This window comes from Centruroides vittatus, unplaced genomic scaffold (genome assembly GCF_030686945.1).
Source record: "Centruroides vittatus isolate TY-2023 unplaced genomic scaffold, ASM3068694v2 contig_488, whole genome shotgun sequence".
NCBI lineage: Eukaryota > Metazoa > Arthropoda > Arachnida > Scorpiones > Buthidae > Centruroides > Centruroides vittatus.
The window spans coordinates 69237-92480 of record NW_027122276.1 but is presented as its reverse complement, the minus strand read 5'-3'; the positions used below and the strand labels follow the sequence as shown (position 1 = coordinate 92480).

General features: G+C 31.1%; 1 protein-coding gene across 1 annotated transcript in view; it reads left to right on the top strand.

The window, feature by feature from the left end:
- Nucleotides 1–23244, top strand: part of LOC136978108 (G-protein-signaling modulator 2-like) — a 68685-nt gene that overhangs the window by 37383 nt on the left and 8058 nt on the right. The window contains 4 exon segments of the mRNA XM_067273766.1: nucleotides 1862–1977; nucleotides 5759–6023; nucleotides 11192–11297; nucleotides 15285–15352. Coding sequence (XP_067129867.1) covers nucleotides 1862–1977; nucleotides 5759–6023; nucleotides 11192–11297; nucleotides 15285–15352 — 555 coding nt within the window.

Sequence of the window (23244 nt, the reverse complement as noted above, 5' to 3'; positions counted from 1 at the left end):
AGTGGGGCTCTGACCCAGAGCAGGTGCAAGGCCCTTAGCTGCCACGGTCGCTTCGGGATTCGACCTCTCAAGAGTCGGGTTGTTTGGGAGTGCAGCCCTAAGCAGGTGGTAAACTCCACCTAAGACTAAATACGGCCGTGAGACCGATAGCAAACAAGTACCGTGAGGGAAAGTTGAAAAGAACTTTGAAGAGAGAGTTCAAGAGTACGTGAAACCGCTTCGAGGTAAACGGGTGGGCTCTCGAATCAACTAATAAAGATGGAAAAAGCCAGGTGTTTGATAAATAACACAGTCTTGTGTTCAAGGCTCAAGTCCTTTATAGTGTCCAAGATAAGGATGACATTCCAATATTGCCAACATAATATGGCACACATGACAACATTACTATAATCTTTGGCAACTATGATACTGTCCAGACTTTGCATCTTAGTGTTTCTGGAATCTTTTTTTCAAACTCATTAAAGGTTGAAAATTACCTTTGAATATATATATATTATATTCAGGGGTAATTTTTTAACCTTTGATATAACTAAATACATTAAAAAATGTCTGATTTTTTTTTTTTTCTTTTTTCTTCTTTCTTTCTTTCCTTGAATAACAATAAGAACTTGTGGATAAAAAGTAAGGAAATAATGTGAAACATGCTAAACAAATACTTCAATTTTTCTAAAAAGTAAAGGAAATAAAATATATAGATAAAATTACAAATAAAAACATTTATATATAAATGCATGTAAAATGTATAGGAAATTCCCTAATTCTGAATCTTTCCTATAACAAACTTCCCTGTATATTGAACAATTTACAATTCCAGACGAGTGAAGTATGGAATTGTAAATGGAGTAAAGTTTTTTTACATTGTATAACAAACAAATTTCAAAACCTTTTAGTAAATTGGATTGATGGTTTAAGACTGGTTTCCAAAGTGGGTGTTACTGCTATTCGTGGGCAGTGAGTAAATCTAAAGAAGCGAAAAGAAGCAAGGGGGCAGCAGGAGCACTGGAGGCAGAACTGAACAGTGACCGTAGGTGAGGGTTCAGTGACTCCAGTTTGCCAGATTTTTAAAAAAAATTCTATATTATAAACATTTGGGTTGCAGGAGAAAAAAGTTTGAAAAATGCTGGTCATATGAAGTATTTTTCTGTTGTTGAATATTTCGCTTTTCAAATATAAATATAATATAAAGTATGTTCCAGAGATCATCTAGCAAGTAGTGAAATAATCAGGCCATATAATAATTATAAAATATTTCATGCAATTTTTTTTACTTTTTTAATGAGAACTGGTGATTTTTATAAAATAAATTTTTGAAAAATAGTAATTATAATTTTTTTATGAGTAAAACAACAATAATTATAATAATTTCATCCTTTTACTTTCCTAGCTGTTATGTATAACAGGATAAGTATGACAATTGGTCAAAAAATGACCTCCCAAGATTTTATATTTTTGGACTTAAGACCTTGAAATGTCAAGAAATGTAAAAAAAAAAAAAAAGTTGGGAGTTTTTCTATATGTATGGATATTAGTGGGTGTGGGATAGGCACAATTTAATGATTCCTATGACTTTTGTTGAAAATTTCTGAAATTTTACAGGGAGGTTTGTGTATTAGGAGTATTGATGCTGTTAAATTTTGGTGGTTAAAGGAGTCAATGGGTTTGGTGGATAGAGGAGAATAGTGTGTCATATCTGGAGTGGGTTTGGACATAAAATTTTTCTCATTATTAGCATTTGCAATTTTTTTATATGTCAATTGCCCAGGTACTAATTTGAAGAAGTATAGTATTTTATATTTTTGTGGTATTATAAGAAAACAGTTAAATTTTAGGTACTTACATTTTTATTTTTGTTTCAAATTAGAGGTTGAAAATTGCTAGAGAATTTGGAGATAAATCTGGTGAACGAAGAGCACATAGCAATCTTGGTAATGCTCACATATTTTTAGGAGAATTTGAAACAGCAGCTGATCATTATAAGTAAGTATAAATTCAAAAATTTTTGGATTATCTTATAGTTTTAACAAGTAAACTCCTTTTTCTTAATAAAATTTGGTACTTTTTTAAATTAATTTTCTTTGCATGTGTGTTTGTTGGAGATTGTGGCTGTGGGTACTGTTTCTCTTTTTCATTTGACAAAAATGTTCTTGGAGTCTGATTATTAATATATTTTAAGAGTTGAAACTGAAAAATATTGTATAAAAATTTAGTTGTAGTTCAATTTTTCCTTTTCTCTAATACTTTCCCCATACTTTCCCTCTGTTTTATATATAACAGTGGGAAAGTATGGAATTGGTCAACAAATGACCTCCCAAGATTTCTGCATTGTTGTACTCAGCACCTTGAAACATTTGAGAAATGCAAAAAATTCTGGGGTTTATTCTGTATTTATGGATGCCAGTATGTGTGGCTGTGGCATGATTTTGTTCACCGTCTTTGAAGCTTAAGAACTTCTGTGCTTTTGTCAAAAATTTCTGAAATTTTACAGGGAGGTTTGCGTATTAGGGGGATTGATGCTATTAAATTTTGGTGGTTAAAGATGGGGAGATAGAGGGGAGACTGTCATAACCTGAGTAGGGTCAGACATAATGACAATTTTACTCATTATTATCATTTACATATTTTTATAATGCTCATCCCTACCCTCAAAATTAAGATTTTTGCTGTTTTATAATAATTAAAAACAGTTTTTAAATAAAATATCATAACAGATGGCACCACATGCAATTTTAAATGTTGCCAGTAAAAGGTTTAAAGTTAATCAATTCATTGCTGAATTTTTTTTATCATTTTTAAATTTGAATTTTTTCTAATAAAACTAAAGTTTTGCTTTTGAAATTATTTCAGTTTCTTGAACTGATAAATGCAAGTTAATATGAACATTCAAGTTGTAAATCTAACAGAAACTAGTTTTATTTCAACAGAAATTTTTTTGTTTACAATAAGTATCTTGTATGAGATTTTTGTTAAATGTCAAATGTTTTATATATGAAACATAACTTTAATGAGATAAACATTATCATTGTAAATTAAGCATTACAGAAGGAAATTAAGTTAAAAATAGGTTTTCAGCATGAAAAGTGAGATTTATGAAACTAGTGGGCAAAAAAATTGCAAATTGGTTGAGGTTTTACACAATCTTGTTTTATAATTTTTGCATAGAGTTCTTACACATTTTGACAACTTGCAATCTTTTGTCTTTACCTCATTCTTTTCAACATTGGATTATTTTTTAGGAAATTTGCTTTTTAATTATCTGATTGTAATATCTACAGTTCACAGCTAATGTCCATTGCAGTGTCTGTTTTATCTCTTGTACAAAGTAAATTATATAAAGCTCAACAAGATTTGTCTTAGAAAAATATTGTACATTTTGAACAAGTAAATGATGACAAGATAAAAAAGCAGAAATGATGATAAAATGTAAGTTATTGATAATTAAAAAAAAAATTGAAATAGCTTTCATGCCAACTAGTTTGAGCCTGCAAAAAGCAGATATGAAAATCAAAAAATAAAGAAATTGTAATAGTGGTTAAATAATTATGAAAGTTTTTTGGCTAATAATGTCAATACATTCTGGTGAAGCCAAGATACACATAACTGCCAATTATCTGTGCTAATTAGTGCACAGGTGTGCATGAAAAACATATAATCTAAAATCAGTTCCATTATAATGAGATGCAAGTGTGAATCCAAGTTTCATAAGCTGAGATGTATATTTAGTCAATAAACACAAAATGTAGCTTTCTTCTGTTTATAAAAATATCGTGTAGAAATTAAATTTTAATTTCTGTATATAATTCTTACATATTTTCCAAACTACTGTATTTTAATTTTAGTAGTAGTGTAAGTTCGCCGAAATGGGGGGTTTTTTATTCCCAATCGTCGGGATGTCTAAGGGCTATACGCATGTGGGTGGCGGTTTTTTGAAGGCAGAAAAAACACAAGTGTTTCACAAAGAAACCGTTGATTGTGTAAGCATTGCTTCCTAAATAAAGTCGATGTTAGCAAGTCCGAAGTTTGGTTTTCTAGTCGAGTTCTTTTCTCTTTTCTTGTCCAACGCAGGCAGGGCGACGTCGAGTCAATGTTCGATATAGAGAAGAAGCACAGAAATTATCGAAGACAAACCACGATCACAACAGATGCATTCTACAGAGGGCTCTGATTGTCCTTGACATCGGAGGCTTTATAATTATCTCAGGATCGAATCATCGCTAATTGGCTAACTCTTTTCCTCCTTGCTTCCCAATTGGTATCCCACCTGTCTCCTTCGTTTGGTCGCAGGAAAGGTCGGCAAGAGAAGGTTTATCTGACACCGTCTTTTAGACTATGATCGTGTTTAATCGTTGACTATGACACCTACCCTCATTTTGATATTTTTTTTCTTTCTAGTTTCGTTTTGCTTTCTAAACTGCGTCTTAATATTTTTTTTTCTAAATTTTCTTTACCTAAAATTTTGTTTTTCCCGTTACTCTTTATGAGCGTCGACATCAAAGTCCGGTGTCGCCAACTCGACACTTATAAAAGTTATCATTTCGCAGTTTGACTTAACAAACTTGTACATTTCCCTTTTGGGGGGCTATTTCCGGGCCTCACAGTAGTAGGATATTTTTTCAAATCTTCTGTTTAGCATATAAGTATGATTTCCCTTCACATGTATTCTATCAAATTTCTCAAGTTTTGTATGTAAATTGAAGCCAACTGTCATTTGACTTCAATTTATATACTATTGCCATAAACACCACACTGATGAATGAAGGTCCCACCCTCATTCAACTTTGCTTACTGCAAAATAATAATCCAGGTAATGACTCACTTCACTTCTGTTCTTTAGAATTGACAGTTGAGGGAGAAAAGAAAAGTTGAATGTTGCTTATGATACTTTGTCATTTCACAGTAATTCTAATAATTTGATGATGCATGGATAATCACAAAACAAATAATCTGCACACAGATAATTAGGAGTATTTTTTCATTTTTATCATAATTTTTTATGCATATGATCTTGACATGGTGCAGCTTAGCCTATTTGGCTCTTGTGCCAAAAAAACAGCAACAAACAAACATGATTTATAACACAAATAAACTTTAAATGCAAAAAAACTGATTGCATTAAAAGTTTATTTGTGTCATTTGAATAGTTGGTCATTGCAACTGTTCATGTTAACATGGTTCAGTTATATTACAAATAAATTGTTGTATAATTTTTATTTGTCACCTTACAAAAGAATAAATGTGTATCATTTCATAATAATACTGTGCTTAGCTTTTTGAAATTGATTTACTGTTAACTTAAAAATATTTTTATAACATATTATCTTTAAAAGTTTGATAAAATGAGTTGTAGTGGTTTTAAATGTTCTTTTCTTATTTATTATCAATTGTTTTTAGCAGTTTTGCACATTATTCATTATATCATTCAAAATTATTATTATTTTTTTTAAGTTAATACACTCAAACCTGTTTTTGTGCCATTTTTTTGTGTGCAGTATACGAATTTCAATCAAATTGGTACACTGCACAAAAATAATTGCACAAAACACTTTGCACATATAAAAAAATCGCACAAAAAAAGATCACACAAAAACAGGTTTGAGTGTAAATATAAAAAATGATATTTAAATTTTAATGACAGATGTTGCATATTAATTTCTGACTAAAACATATAGTTTTTTAAATGAATTGCAAAAATATGATTAAAGAACAATACATAAACATTTCACTAAATTATTAATATATATAAACTATTTTTTCTATATAGAAAGACATTAGCTTTTGCTGAGGAATTAGGAGATAAGGCAGTTGAAGCTCAAGCTTGTTACAGCTTGGGAAACACTTACACTCTTCTTCATGATTATGCCAAAGCTATTGAATATCATTTGAGACATTTAAGAATTGCACAAGAACTTAGAGATAGAATTGGAGAAGGAAGAGCATATTGGAGTCTTGGTAATGCACATTCTGCAATCAGAAGTCATCACAAAGCTTTAAAATATGCTAAAAAACATTTGGAAATATCCAAAGAAGTAAGTGTTAATTTCATTAAATATCTTTGTGTGTGATGATAAATTTAATTTTCATGAAATTCATTTAATGACTTTGACTTTTTCTGTTTTATATTGATTTAATATAATTAATTAAATAATAATTAATGATTGAAGCTAAGAATTCCACTTTCTTTGAGAATTTAAAACATTTTGAGTATCTTTTTGAAGTTATGTAAATCTTTTTAAAGTTTATATAAAATTCTGTTAAATTACACAAAGATTAAACAGAATTAAAGTTTTAATGTGAGATTTATCTTAATTTCAGATCTGGACTTGTCTTAGATCAAAGCTAAATGGTCAAATTATAATACACTATATAATGTACAAAACACATGCACTGAAATAAATCAGCAAGTACACAGAACTCACCAGGAAATAAGGCATCTGTGGCGGATGGATAGGGTGCTTATGGTACCTGTCGTTCTCTCCTCTGTAGGTATCATACCACACACACACTACACGAAAGTCTGTGAACATTACAGTTTAATAAGAACACATATATCACACTACAGAAGGCCACTATATTGAATAAATGTGATATTGTTAGAAAATTCTTGAATACACACTGACACACTTATTTAATTTTTTTTTGTCTTGTTTTGGTTGCTATACCTTGACTTTGGTCTGGCATAGTATGCAACTGAGTGTCAACTGAGTATAACCCACTAAACCCAACATAACAATAATAATAATAATAATAACTCTCCCAGGGTCACCACCTGGTCGTGGTGGGAGAGCCCAGTAATTTTACTGATCCATAGGGCAATGCAGGCTGGAGCATAAGCTCCTGGTAGGGACACCCATGCCAGTAAGGTCTATGGGGAGAAATGAAGCTAAGAGTGACCACGCCCACATTCTGTGGAGATATTCATCATGGTAATAACTAGATCAAAGTGTGATACCGGCTCGGACGTCGCCCGGGTTAACAAGGTCCGCGTTCGTGGGTTAGGCAGAGGCTCACGTTCGAAAAATAGGTCACAGTCTCCCTTGGTTACCGGTGGCGAAAGCAGCACCGGCCCAAGCATGGCTACTGCAATGCCCTCAACAGATGTGAGGAACCAACCCAGCCTTGGTGTTTCTGTGGCAATGCATCCACAGACCACAAAGGCCGGAAAACCACGCCAACGGATGAAATGGACAGTAGAAATGAACGAGTTTATCATCCGTAATTATTACACCATCACAAAACTCGAAACAAACATGACAGCATACAGACAACAACTACACCATAGATTCACGCAACAGTATCCTCATCTCACTGTCACCGAACAAAGGGTTGTTGATCAAAAAAGAACAATTATACACAACAACCTTATTCCACAAACAACACTTGAACTTATCAAACAACAGGTTGCTGATCAAATACATCAACAGACAGAAACATCTAACATTAATGAAGATCATGTAACCTGTCAGGATAATCCAGCAACAAGCATTGATAATAACACACATACAACAATTACCACTAATGATACTACAGACACTTCCTCATCCATCACTGATAACATAGACTTGGATTTAGTTAATACGCTCTCACTTATATTTCAGGAAACACTCACTAAATATACAGGTACAGATCCCACACAACGACCACGAATACCAAAAATCAACACGTCAAAGAAAGTAGGAAAAACACTAAATTATGTAAACACTCACTTACTACCACACTACATTCATTCAATTTCTACACTCGCAGACATTCATACATTAGTTTATGCTGGGGCAGTCACAGTAGTGACACACCATGGACTGAAAGTACAATCACAGACAAATACACAGAAAACACAATTCTATCACAAGCCTGCCTGGCAGAGAAGAATAGAAACACAAATAAATGACATTAGACAGCAATTAGGCAGGCTAACACAATACACTAAAAACAACATAACACCCAAATTAAGGAAACAGCTCAAAAACATTTTCAAGAAAATAAAAACACACACAAAACATGAACATCACAACACACGCATTACAGAATACATTGATACACTAAAACAAAAACTTGCTGCCAAAGCACGTAGACTCAAACGATACAAAACATGTACACTACGAAAACAACAAAATAAATTATTTACAAACAATGAAAAACTCTTTTACAGACAAATTAATAACAAAGCAAACACTGATACACAGCACAGTGGCACACCAACAGAAGAAGAACTCACAACATATTGGTCTTCTCTTTGGTCCAGTGCTGTCACGCACAATGCTGAAGCAGGATGGATCGAGGAGGAGAACAAAAACTTACACAACATACCAACTATGCCCTGTGTTGAAATAAACATACATGATTTCCAATACACTGTTAACAGAACACACAACTGGAAGACACCTGGTGTAGACAACATTCACAATTTCTGGTACAAAAAGTTCACATCACTGCACCAGGAACTAGCTAAACATCTAACACACATCATCATCAATCCACAAGACATGCCAAATTTTCTTACTCAGGGCATCACCTACATGAAACCTAAAAACAACAATACCACAGACCCCACACAATACAGACCAATTACATGTCTTCCAACACTCTACAAATTATTGACATCCTGTATTGCAAACAAAATATACAAACATGTTGAAGAACACGACATTCTAACAGAACAACAAAAAGGTTGTCGTAGAAACCACAGGGGATGCAAAGAACAGTTACTCATAGATTCAGTCATTCTACGGCAAGCACACAGACAACACAGAAACATACACATGGCATATATAGACTACAGAAAAGCATTCGACAGTGTTCCACACAGTTGGCTGCTACATATCCTACACATGTACAAAATACATCCATCACTCATTGCATTCTTTCAAAACACTATGCAGCACTGGAGAACAACACTACATCTCAGGGTTAGTAACACTTCCATACAAACAAACCAAATTTTTATTAGGCGAGGAATTTTTCAAGGAGATTCCTTGAGTCCTCTCTGGTTCTGCTTAGCCCTGAACCCATTATCCAACATGTTAAACAACACGCAATATGGTTACAATATTAGACACAAAAAAACAACACAGTTTACACTGTCACATCTCATGTACATGGATGACATAAAACTTTATGCATCCACACAAAAACAACTTCATCAACTCCTACAAATCACACATTCATACACCAAGGACATACAAATGGAATTTGGCCTAGATAAATGCAAAACAGTTCACATAGAAAAAGGAATCCTGAAGAAAGAAGATTTTGCACTTGGAAATGGAGACATTATTGAATCCATGGAAGAGGGCGAGTTCTACAAGTATTTAGGATTCCAACAGGCCAAACTAACAGAACATACACAAATAAAGCAAAGATTAATTAAAGAATACCAAAGTAGGTTAAATGCTATTCTCAGAACACAATTAAATGCAAAACACACAGTTAAAGCAATAAACACATATGTCATCCCAGTACTCACATATTCTTTTGGAGTTATACATTGGACTCACACAGATCTTGAGCAACTCCAAAGGAAAACAAGAACAACACTTACTAAGCATAAACAACATCATCCTAAATCCGCCACAGAAAGATTAACCCTTCCACGTAAAGATGGCGGACGTGGCCTGATTGACATAGTTAACCTTCACTACAAACAAATACAGTCACTGCGAGAGTTTTTCTACAAAAAACAAGAAACATCACAATTACATAAAGCAGTAACTCTAGCAGACTCGAATAACACACCATTAAACTTACACTCACATCATATGGACACAACACAACATATAAAAAGCATAGACACCATTAAGCAATCGTGGGCTCGAAAGGCACTCCATGGCAGGCATCCTTACGATCTGGCCCAGGATTTTGTTGACAAAACTGCGTCAAACAGCTGGTTAGCTCGGGGATGCCTCTTTGGGGAGACGGAAGGATTCATGATTGCCATACAGGATCAGGTCATAAATACTAAAAACTACAGAAAACACATACTCAAAGATGCAACACTCACAAATGACACATGCAGAAAATGTCACATCATGCCAGAAACTATACAACACATCACCTCTGGTTGCAAGCTCTTGGCACAAACAGATTATTTACACAGACATAATCAAGTAGCAAATATAATACACCAAGAGCTTGCAAGGAAACACAAATTAGTAGACATCCACGAACCATATTACAAATTCATTCCACAGACAGTATTGGAAAACAACACGCACAAAATGTACTACGACAGAGCCATAATCACAGATAAAACAATTTACCACAACAGACCAGACATCACACTCATTGACAAACACAATAAAATCACATACATTATAGACATATCCATTCCAAACACTCACAATATACAAAACGCATGCACTGAAAAAATTAGCAAGTACACAGAACTCGCCCAGGAAATAAGGCATCTGTGGAGGATGGATAGGGTGCTTATTGTACCTGTTGTTCTCTCCTCTACAGGTGTCATACCACACACACTACACAAAAGCCTGGGCACATTAGAATTGAATAGAAACACATATATCACTCTACAGAAGGCCACTATATTGAATACATGTCATATTGTGAGAAAATTCCTGAATACAGACACACACACTGATACACTTCTTTAATTTCTGTTTTGGTTACTATGCCTTGACTTTGGTCCGGCATAGTACACAGCCACCGGTGTTAACCGAGTATATCTCAGTTAACATAATAATGTAAAATTTTATGTAATTCTTATACAAAAGCTTCTCTATGATTAGAAATATCATTTTATAAAGTCAATATGTCATCTAACAGGATATACAGAATAATCATTGCATTAGAAATTTGAGTCAAACTTGCTTACGTGGAAAGTTCAACATGTTTTTGCTACCTACTGAAGACAATTAAAATGTGTCTTGTATTTTGTTCAGAAGTCAATTGAATTATTTATGAAAAAAATAGGTTACAATTTATGAAATGAATTTATTTTAGATCTGTCATTTTAATCAAATTTTACAAAATAACAAATATTCGAAGTTCAGAAATTATTTAAAATCATTTAACTTTAAAAAATGAAATTTAATCCAAATCATTGTATTTTGAGAAAAAATGTTTCTAATTATTAAATATCAGTAGTTTAAAAAAAATTGAAACAAATAAGATGCTGATTTGTGTTGTTATTAAAACATTTTAAAAAAGAATTTAAAATGAAAATATTTAATTACTTTTGCAGATTGGAGATCAAACTGGAGAATTAACTGCACAGATGAGTATATGTGACCTACAGAAAATAATTGAATTAGAAAGCATAACGCCAGATTCCCAAAATTGTAATTTTGGTAAATAATTATCTTTTCATTATTAGTTTATTTTCTGATTTAATATTTAATCTACATAAATTGAGCAAGTATGTTTTTCTCAAAAGTTTGTTCATTCTAATTACAAGTGCTCTTTTTTATTTTTATGTATTAATGTTTAATCTGTTTCCTTTAACAGAAAAAATTAAGAACAAGAATGTGTATGATATTTATAATTGAAAGTGAAATAATTTCAAAATATATATTCCAAACTGATTAAAATTGTTTAATAATTATTATTAAACAATTATATATTATTTCATATATAATTAAAAAAAGAGACAGATATAATTTACAATAAACAAGTCCAAAGATAGCTAGATAGAATTTTTTGAATATACAGGGTGATTCATCTAAGCATGTACAGTACAAACTTCTGGGAGAGGTAGGCTACACAAAGACAAATTGGAATCATATAACAATGCTGGATCATACCACACACTAAGTGTGTGTGTGTGTGTGTGTGATCCAGCATTGAAACATCATCTCCATGTGCTAGTGTATAGAGAGGATGAGAAATGAAAGAGCATTACATAAAAGAATGAAATTCTTTCTATTACTCACAAGATTTTTGTGAAATGCATTGAGGTTACAGAAAGTGTTCAAGTGTTGCGACTATGAATTTAACTTACTTGATGTTGTCAGCACATGGAATTACATACATTTTGTAAAATTTTTGGTGTGTCTCGGACTTCCAAAGCAGCTATAGAGATGCATGGTACAAGATCCTCATCACTTTCAATGTGGGTGTTGTACACCAGTCCTTTGATGTAACCCCATAAGAAGTAATCAGAATATGTTAAGTCTGGAAATCTTGCAAGTCAATGAACAAAACCACTATGCCCAATTCGCTGATGTCCAAATGTCGTGTTTAAGTGATGACAAACATTTGTTATAGTCCACTGCTCCATAAGCGAGGTGCATATTAGCCATTTCTACATTCACGAATTCAGCCATCGTCGGGCAGTTTACAAATGACAGTATCTTGAAAGAATGTATGAGCAGTCTTGCAGCCGAACAATATCATCTACCACATGAAGATGGCATTTCTGACCCAGCATTGCTATATGATTCTGATTTGTCTTTGTGTAACTATTCCCCTCAAAAGCTATAAGCTTAGCTGAATCATCCAGAATATTGCAGTGGACTGACAAAACTTCAAAACTGTTTGAATGGAATAAATGCTTAATTTTTCAATGCTCAAAATTTCTGGAACAAAAATTTTGATGATCAATCTCCTTGCTATTTTTCTGCTGTTTAACTTTTATTGAATAAATTAATTAACATTAAAATAAACAATTTATCTTAATTTAATAAAAAAATTTTGTGTTGCTAAGAAGATTGTTAATTATTCTGTCTTAATATTAATTATAAGCTATTAATAAGCATTGTTAAGATTGTAACAATACTTATTTTTTTGTAAAAAAGCTGTTGAAGTTGTAACTGAAGTTGCTATTCCTCCTTCTCTTGTTGTAATAGTCAATAGAATAATAATTAATATTAACTAAAATAAAAACTAATATTTTCAAATATTGATATTGTAGACAGTCAGTTGACCAAGACAGATAAGGCATTAGCCTGCCAACCTGACAGTTGAATATGGGTGATTAAAAAGCCCTAGGAATTTTTTGTGGATGATCTGTCACAGATATGTCAGGTTCTGTTTCACACCACCAAGCCATTTTCATTGTGGACTTGGCTGAACCTACCATGAGTGTGGATAAGATGGCCCTCTTAGAGCCTATTGAGCAGAAAGAGTTAAATATATATGCAGGATTTTGTAAATAAAGTGAATCAGTTCCAAAATGACTAAAGGTAGGAGGATCAGACTAATCATGACCAAACAAGCTATAACTATACATATCCAAAAGTAGTAAGTGTACATGTCAGAGATCTTGGATTATGGAGTCTTATGGAGAATTTCTTCAAGTCTTGACAGAATCACTTTTTATTACTTCATAAGTTTTTTCTTAAATTCCGACAAGTCCTTACATCCGTATAAAATGATTTTATTTTCATGTTTATCATTAATCCCTTTAATCACATAATGCATTAAAGCACCATCATCTATTTTTTCGAAATTACATTTTCATCTTTGAATAATATTCGTGAACGGATTCAGAGTCCTACATGGTGCGTTTACTCAAAAGCTCATGCAACTTAGCTGAATTAATTTCAAAAGAGAATTCATCGATCAATTCTTGTTTTAGTCTTTGCCATGAATTAATCTCAGATACTGTTCTTACAAATAAAGAGGCGTTACCACTAAGGGATCTTTTATTCAGACAAACTAAATAATTTAGAGATATTTTCAAAATGTTCGATCCAACAAATAACATTCTTGTGCGATTCTGCATTAAACTTAGAAAGGGTACTTTCGATATCAAATAATTAATGGTAACACTATGGGAAACAGAAATAGCAGCAGCATTACTTTGTTCAGATTGGATAGAAGAATCGAGACTGTTCTTATTCATCTCGCACCGCATTGAAAATTCACCTTCACTTTCATTTTTTTCATTTGGTTCATCGGCTTCAGACTCAGGGCCAGACAAGGTGTCGAGTCGGACATGCTGGGCTAAGGATTCCAAAACACACAAATCAGCTCGAATTCTCTTCACTACTTCCAACTTACTATCCTCGAAAGATATGTTTAAAATGTTGGAAATCGTAATTAGCGCATTCAGGGAAAAGTTACCTTTTATACTTTTCAGTTTCTTATTAAAATCATCACTGTCTAAAGCAAATGTAAATCCACTAAAATTTCTTATTCTCTTTTGATTTGACCAATCACCATCGGTATCAAAAATAAATTTATGAAGAATTTTAATTCTATCAAACTTGCAATTTTTCAATGCAATGCTTATTTCTTTTATATCGTTTAGGATCATTTTGAAGAGTAAAAGTCTACATACCCCTTATGCTGCTTCCAAGATGAGTGTTGATCGTATCCTAAAGTGTAGCAATTATTTGTAGCAAGTTTCGTGGAATTTCTTGCCACCCCGCACTTTCTTTCTAAAAGTATGTGAATCTCGGTCAGGTGTCAGATGGGTGACATAACTTACGACCTTTATGTAAACACTTGTCTACTTTCCCACTCTCTTTCTCTGCTGCTCTCAAATGGCTTAGATGCAGAAGTAAAACCTTTTCTTTTGACAATGTCAACTTTGGATTGTCTGGATCATTTTACAATCTTCCAACAAAAAGTTTTCGTTTTAATTCGAAATCAAAAGTTTTTGTTTCGGCAAATCACAGTCAGTTCGAAAATCCCTTCGTTCGTCACTAAATGTTTCAGTATAATCAGCAAACACTATGATTTCGATAATCCTCAACTATTTAAATCACTTTTATCCCACTCCTGAGAAAATGTGGTGTCTATGGATGGCTGGGCTGGGCGTTAAGAAGTGTATGCAGAACTCAGTTTAAGAAAACACGAGGAACTTCTTATAACATACAATGACATACACTTTAATATGATACAGAGGACATTACAAAACAAAGAACACCAAACAAATCGTTTTGAGGTGGACACGTCGTAGCTTCTTCCTTTGCTACTCTTACTGTCATCTTTTCCTGACTGGGCAGAATGGATGCACATAAGCTTTGTCGTCTGTTTCCCGTATGCGCCAGAATGGATGTGCACAACATTCGGCTTGACCATATCGCCAACGTGGAGGATGGGCACCACTATATATATATATTATATTATATGAGTTAACAAATAAATAAATATATATTCACATATTGTACATATTGTACAAAGTAATATATATATATTACTTTGTACAATGTGTGAACGAATAGCTTACTTTATTTCAGGTAGTTTAAATAAAATTTTATAATATACTTGTGTATTCCCACAAAATATATTATAAATTTGTATAAGTTAATATTCAGACATTTTCTATATTTAAAAACCATTAAGAGGAGAATAGTTTTCATTATTGAGTTATTATTTTTTTATTTTAGAAAATAGTAGAATGAGAAGAATTAGTATGGAAAACATGGATTTATTGAAATTAACTCCTGATGCTAAGGTAGAAAATTTTTTTAGTCTATAAAATTTATAGTATTAATTTGATATAAATCATTGTTATAATTATAAATTTTTTGTCATTCAGAGATTTTTATCAGTTAATAAAATTTAACTTAAAAATGTAAAAGCTTTTAATATATATTTTCTCATAATTAGTGCTTATCAGTAATAATATCTATTTGTAAATCAAAACTTTGCTTAAAGTATTTAGTACTTAAAGTTTTATTTTTAGAAAAGTAAGAATTTCAAATTTTTTGGAAAATTTTAAGAATTTACATAGATATTTTTAATGTTATAATTGAATATATTAAATAAGCAATTTCAAGTAGAAAAATGTGTATATTCCAATTTTTAGTTAATTAAATTCATGTTTTGATAGTCATAAAATATATATATATGTATATATATATTGTTTTACTTAACCCTTTCCCGGTCGGGGTACTGATCTATCGTTACCCTAATTGTTAAGCAAAAAGGCCAGGGTATCGATTGATCGTTACCCAGTTAACAATCAATTTTTATAAAATTTATCGACAACAGATGTCAGCACTTGACGGCAGCGTCTTGTTTATCTTCTGTTTCACATATTTTTGTCCAGGTGATGTTTTGTTGACTTAAAAAATTTTAATTATCGGTTTTTTTTCTTAATTTTTCATTTTCTGATAATTTTTTATTTCATTTTTAGCATATTCATGCAATAATATTACTATAATAAGTTCATTAATGCTATAATAAGTTTATTCAGCTATAATATGTTAATACATTATAAATATTCACATTATGACCTTCAGTTCTGATATTTTATATATTTTTTTAATTTTTAATATTTTTTTAAATCTAAAATATCAGCAAATGTTACATCTATTGCTACTGGTAATCATATGTTTATTACAAAAATATATAATCTTGTTTGATGTGAAATGAATAAAGTATATTAGTTCATTATATTAGTTGAAAGCAGAATAAAGTTTAGATTTCAAACAAAGGTTTGATATAATGTGCGATAATTTCACGACGACGTACATGCATAAATGTTATATCAAATAGTACTGAACAATATTCTACGTTCTGGCTCAGGGACAATAAGAATGAAGTAACCAGACAATGTTAATTTTGACAAAAAGTAACAAATTTTCAAGTTTGAATGTCAGTTATCATATATTTTTTTTTTTTTTTCTCGTAAATTTTTCAAACAAACTTTATTGAAAAATGTAGTATTTAAAACTAACTATATTGATAAATATATGTGATTTTTTTCATATGAATAAAATAATAATTTAATTTTTGGTGAATTTTTAAAATAATATTGCCTGATTCACCTATTTTGCCCTTGGCCATTTTACAAAATAAACGTAAACAAGGGGGCGTGGCAAACGGCAGGCTAAGGGTTAATATAATAACTGCTAAAGTGAAGGTTTGTACTACAATTACATAATATTAAATAAATTTACATAACAACCTTTGGAACAGCAGCAGCAAAATTTACTAACTACAATGTTTTTGGACATCTTTAACATCCTTAAATCTTAAATTTTTTGTTTCAAGGTTATTGTTGCATGAATTTATTTTTATTTATATTTGCAAGACAGCTCTGATTTAGTTGCATAATATTATTATATATTATTACTTTATGCTCTTACTTTAATAAATCATGAATGAAAACATTTGTTTTATGAAAGTAACAATGTAGCAATTTCTATAAGGTAGATGATGATATCTTGCTGTTATTGTATATAGTTTAATAATAAATACAGTAAGACCCTGCTTAACGCTGCCTCGTTAATGCTGATTCGATATAACACAGTCTGCTCGAAGCCTCAAAGTTCAAAATTTATGCTGATTTAAATTATCGCAGCATTTTATTAATTTGTATATAATACGATTATTTGCGAACACGAACCAATCAGCAAAAGGTGAAATTCACCATAGCGCTGTACTTCCTTAAATCTATGTTTGTTTTGTGCAATTTTGGAAAAAATATGCTATCATGGATGTCACAGGAAATACAACTTTGCTTGACAAGAAGTAACTGATAAATGCATGAACGAAGTGTGGAGGAATATATGGCTGAAGGTATCTAAGCATTCTCAACAAGAAGAGCCTATCGCTGTATCGTTAAGTTGACCAAATTGTCAACCTAATCAATACAGCAGGACTAAGAGATGTAGACGAGCAGGATATTGAGGAGTTACTGCAGGTTTCTGGTGAGAGCCTTACCAACAATGACCTTCAAGAACTAGCAGAACAAGGTATTCATACAGAACTGGAAAACACTGATTATGAAAACGAAGAACCCAAAGAATTTCTCTACAGATTTCCTTAGTAAAAGTTTGGTAACGATAACCAAAATTGTTGATCAAATTGTAGCGAATGATCCAGATTTTGAAAGGAGTGCAAAAGCAAGATGAGATGTTTTGGATGCGATTTTCTGGTATTGACATTTGCTTAAGGAAAGAAAAAAAGCGACAAATGAAACTACACTACTTTATCACAAAAAGTGAGAATTTCAGAAGAGCAAGGACATTTATTACAAAAAATGAACTTTGCATTCTCTGTGCATATGTTTGTGTGTTATTTAACATATATTATTATGCAAATTAATATAACAATAACTTAAAATTGAAGTAAAAGTTGTTCATTTTTCATTGCATGTTTCTCTTTCCCTATTTATTCTATGTTAAAATGACCTTGTTTAACGCTGCTTCGTTTAGCGCTTTGTCATCTAGGAACGTCTTACTGTAATGTAAACTGTTCAACTTGTAGTATAGTCTGGCCAACTACATTTTAAACAATATTGTTAATATATAATTTATAACTAACAACTGTTTATCTTAAAATAATTTTCACTATTATTATTTAAAAACAATTGTATAGAAGATATTAATGAATCCTATTCTCTAGAAAATAAAAATAAAACTGTTATTTAGGGAGGGCATTAAAACTATCCAGTTATTCTATTTATGACTAGTGGCTTTATTTTTATTATTTTTTCTTTCTAATATATAAATCCCTGATTTATATATTAGAAAGGCAGGTTGTGTGGCTCTTTTTCAATGTTTATGTGGCCTGTGGAAGATACAGACCAAATCTCTTCTTTCAAGTGTGTTTATGAATTATTTTCTCCATTGTCATGTGGGTCTTGTTACTTTAATGCAGTGAAACAAACCCTTCCTATGCTAAGTCTAAGAAGAACCTTTTCCACTTCATTAGACGATAAAAGTATTAATTACACTCTTTTTAGCTGAGATTGGTGCTTTTTGGCTTGAAAGACTTGACTTTATCCAATAAAAGTAACCGAGAATCTGACCCATGGGAAAATTGCCACCAAAACCACATCCCTTTCAACTATTCCAATCAGAATCTGGAATGTAAACAAATGCTAAAAAATTGTCATTTTTATGGTCTTCAGCACTATTTTCACTTATTTTTATGTTATTTGATGCTATTTAGACGAATAAGCATGTTTTCTGAAGCATAAAATTGAAAATTTTCTGCCAAAATAGAAACTTCCTAATAAACTGGAAATGACATTCTAACATCACTTATTCTATTTGATTCTTTTAAAAATCGTTATAATACTATGTATTAGACTTATAATATTTGATATCTAAACCAGAAAGTGTGTTAGCTAGAAATAAAACTTTAACCCTCCCATTTCTCACCTCTGGGAAAGTCATAAAATAGTTGGGTGCTAATGAATTTGTGAAAGGGAAAAAGTTCTATACTTACAAGGGAACTGTTGGAGTGTCTTTTAATAAATATTAATAAAATGTAGTTAATAATTACATTAAAAGTATACAAGCTCTATATTAAATATGTTATATTCACTAAAACTATAATCAGTGTTAATAGCCATCAAATGTCGTACTATTTTATATTAGTTTAACACATATGCAAATTTTTAGTAATGAAAAGGTTGCAGAAGAAGAATACATTACATTTAGAATATATTCTAGAATTTTTGAAAATGGGAGAAGACTTAAATGTAAATATTTAAAATATTATAGCAGAATTTAAACATTTGTGATAATGTCTTGCCTATAGAAGAGATTTGTAGGCCTATGATTTTGGACATTGATAAACAGGTAGCTAAAATGCTTTTTAATGCATTTAGCAATATTTTAGTTATTAGGTAAATAGAGATGACCAAGAGTTTTGTCAGATGGAAGATAATTATTTCATTAAAGATATTTCATATGGAAAAAATAACACTTGTCTGTTCAAGAAAAATAAGTTGACAACAAAGACGCTGACTGTGAATCAGGATATTCAATTGATGAGGAAAAAGCTAATAAGAATATAATCTCAATGAAATGAAAATAAGAAATTCTTAACTTAACATAAAAAACATCCAAAATGGAAATTACACAAATTACAGTGGAAAGGAGTTAAAGAATTAATTAAAACATTTAGTGATTTATATAAATGAGAAAAACAATTTAAATCTCAAAAATATAGAATTGAAGCTTTAAAAATCTTTAAAGAACACAGTAAACAAATGTTTGACAAAGCTCGAGGCAGCTATAAAATTGTTAAAGGTAATCAATTAAAAATATGGGAATTACAGAAATTTGTTGAGCTGAATAGTTCAATTAAGTTTACAGCTAGTGATTTCTGGGTTGCTAAATTTAAAAAAGAATACAGATTAGTATCTCAAATAACTACAAAACTTGTAAATAAAATAGAAATAGTAAACGAAAAGGATATTTTAATAAAAGCTGTGCAATTTCAAACAACAGTAAAAAATGTATTTCCATCTTATTCGCCTAACTTTATATTCAATGTGGATCAATGTAGTTTTTCATATGAAATGATTTCACCAAGAACACTTTCATATAAAGGAGAAAAAATACTATTGGATTTGGATATTCTCAAGTAATAAAGTTATGCATTTCTACACTGTTCAATATTTAATTACAGTAGAGAGTCGTTAATCGGAATCAATTGGGGACTGGGGTTGTTCAGATTAGTGATTTGTTCGGATTACCGATTATGTACAAAAAAATATATTAACCTGTCCGATGTTCAAATTTTTCTCTGTTGCTTGTTGCTTCGTGTTGAATTTTCATCGATTTTAAGCCTAACGAACATTTTTATAATAATAATCAAGGCTATTGTATCGTTAAAAATTATTTCTTCATTTTGTACAAAGAAAATGAATATATTGAAGAATATAAAAACATGAAAATTATACTTTAGAAGTAAATTTAGTATCAAAAACGTTCGATTCAGCACGACACAGTCCGACTGAAAATCGTGCCGATTACCGGCGATTCCGATTACTGGGATTCCGATTAACGACTCTCTACTGTAATCCTAATGGACAAGTTGTAGGTGATTGTATTTATTTGCTTACAAAAGGCTCATGGAACTTTTGGATCTAGAGTTCAAAGATCACTGTTTAATGCCCCAAACATTACTATTACAGCTAGCTCATCTGGCAAATAGTCTACAGCAATTATTACAAACTGTGTAAAAGATGTATTATCTCCAAATATAACAGAAAACTCATTATTAATAATTGACTCATGGAGTGGACATAAAAATATTAATATTTATAATACAGTATTACAAACATCTATAAATCAGAATTTATGTGAAGTACTAATTATTCCACCAAAATGTACATCTATATGCCAACCTTCAGATGTTGAATTTCTTAGACAAGTAAAACTTTTAGCTAAAGAAATTTTAAATGCTATACAATTATTTTGTAATGAATCTTCGATGAAATTGTTTTGGGCAACTAGAAATGGCATAATAAAATTGCATTCGATTTTTCATCATCAGTTATCTGTACCAATATTTAATAATTTGATTAGTTTGCTTCTGGACTCATACATGAAAAATGTGAATTTTTAAATGTAAAACAAGTTTGATTTTTAAACACTGACAGTTTACATTATGTTGAGAATAATTAGCGAAATCTTCCACTTGTTAAATGTGCACAAAATCAACAAGTGTTTTGTTAAATAGCCGCTTGAGTTAAAAAGTAATTTTAAAACATTATCTTACCGTTTGCAAAGATATATTAGGAATTAGGACAATCCCACGATGCAACAGTTATAAATTCACAATTAATTAATTAATTAAAACCCTTCTATGATCATGTGGATTCTGTGAAATGCCATCTGGTGGATTTTTTTTGTCGCATTTTTAAAATTTAAGTTCTCCAATTTCTTTGAGCTGAGAAAAATGCAATAAATAACGTTTTTATTGCGTGCTGAGTTTACTCGGAAAGAAAAGTCAAAAAGTGCTGGCATCTCACAGAATCCAATGTGACCTTTCAGGTAGGAAAAATTCAGAGAAAAAACACGCTCGGGATAATCACTATTGTTGATCATGACCATCGCAAGCATCTTTTTCGCTATCAATTCTTTTCTCCCAATAATTTTTTTTATTTCAAGAAAAAGATTGATTCTAGCCTGATTTATAAGCGAGATGTCACAACTGATTACTAAACTCAGTGAAGTCTCATTATACTCTGCGAGAAGTTGCATTGTCGCGCATGAGAAATAACAGCGACAAAAATTTTCAAAATTAATTTTGCGAACACAAATTGTGTTAATTGTACAATTTTTGTTTCTTGCATAAGAATTTCATTTAGGTATTGTCACAAATGCATTTTTTTGATGAAATTTCAAGAATATTTTTAGTTATAAATAAACAAATTTGTGCATTCAACATCATGTTGTAAATTGCCGAATTTTTGATGGTCCACCCATTATTTTTTTGATTGCTTCATCTCATGCATTTAAATTTTAAATCAACCAATTTTAGATTGCCGCGCGTACCCCTTCATGCAATTTTGCATGTCCCAGGGGTGCACGTACCACTAATTGGGAATCATCGATGTAGATAGTACATTTGTATTATCAGGTGTTATAAAGCTAGTAGGAGCATAGTGCAATCATGCTGATAATATATATATATATGATATATCATCTGTATGTTAAATTATTTTTATGTTGCAATGTTAATTGTATTTGTTTTTGTTATAGTTATATATAAATATTTATAAAACTAATACAGGTAGTAAAGAAATTTCTTAGTAAGAATCCCTGCTTATTAAAAAATTTTCTGCCAGTTCAATTTCCAGTGCTGTTATTTCATTTTTTCTCTGTGACAACTTAAAATCATTATATTTTTTTCTAAGTATTTTATATTCAGAGAATAGATTTAGGAATTAGTATGTGTCTTAAATTTAAAATATATGTAGATTATAATAAAGTTTTAAATCAGAAAGTGCTGTAAATACCAGAAATTCTCAGTTAAATGTTTGAAGCTTGAGAGAAATAATGGCAGTATTTCTGGTTTGCTGGAATGTGAAATTACACTTGTATGATTGGCAGAATATGAATGGCAGAAGTTTCATCAATGGCATATGCCATTGATGAAACTTTGATCTGATTGGCTAACATTTTATGATGCTTATGGAAAATTTTATACATCAAAATTATGAAATATCTATATTTATATTTGTACATACATATAGATAGAGATGTTTCATAATATTGATGCATAAAATTTTAATCTTTAAATGCAATATATATTAACACATGCAATCAGTCTGATAATTTAAATATAGAAATGCACAATCTAATTCTTTATTGGGCTATTTAAAGCTAATTTAGTCTTATTATTATTATTATGTTGGGTTTAATGGGTTATACTCAGTTGACACTGGTGGCTATGTACTATGCCAGACCAGAGTCAAGGCATAGCAACCAAAACAAAACTAAAATTAAATAAGTGTATCAGTGTCAGTGTCTGTATTCAGAAATTTCCTAACAATATAGCATGTATTCTTCGTCGGATTGGAGAATTATTTTTACAATATTAAAACAACGTCTGTCCAAAAAGGAACCACCATTTATTTCTTGCGTTCGTAGA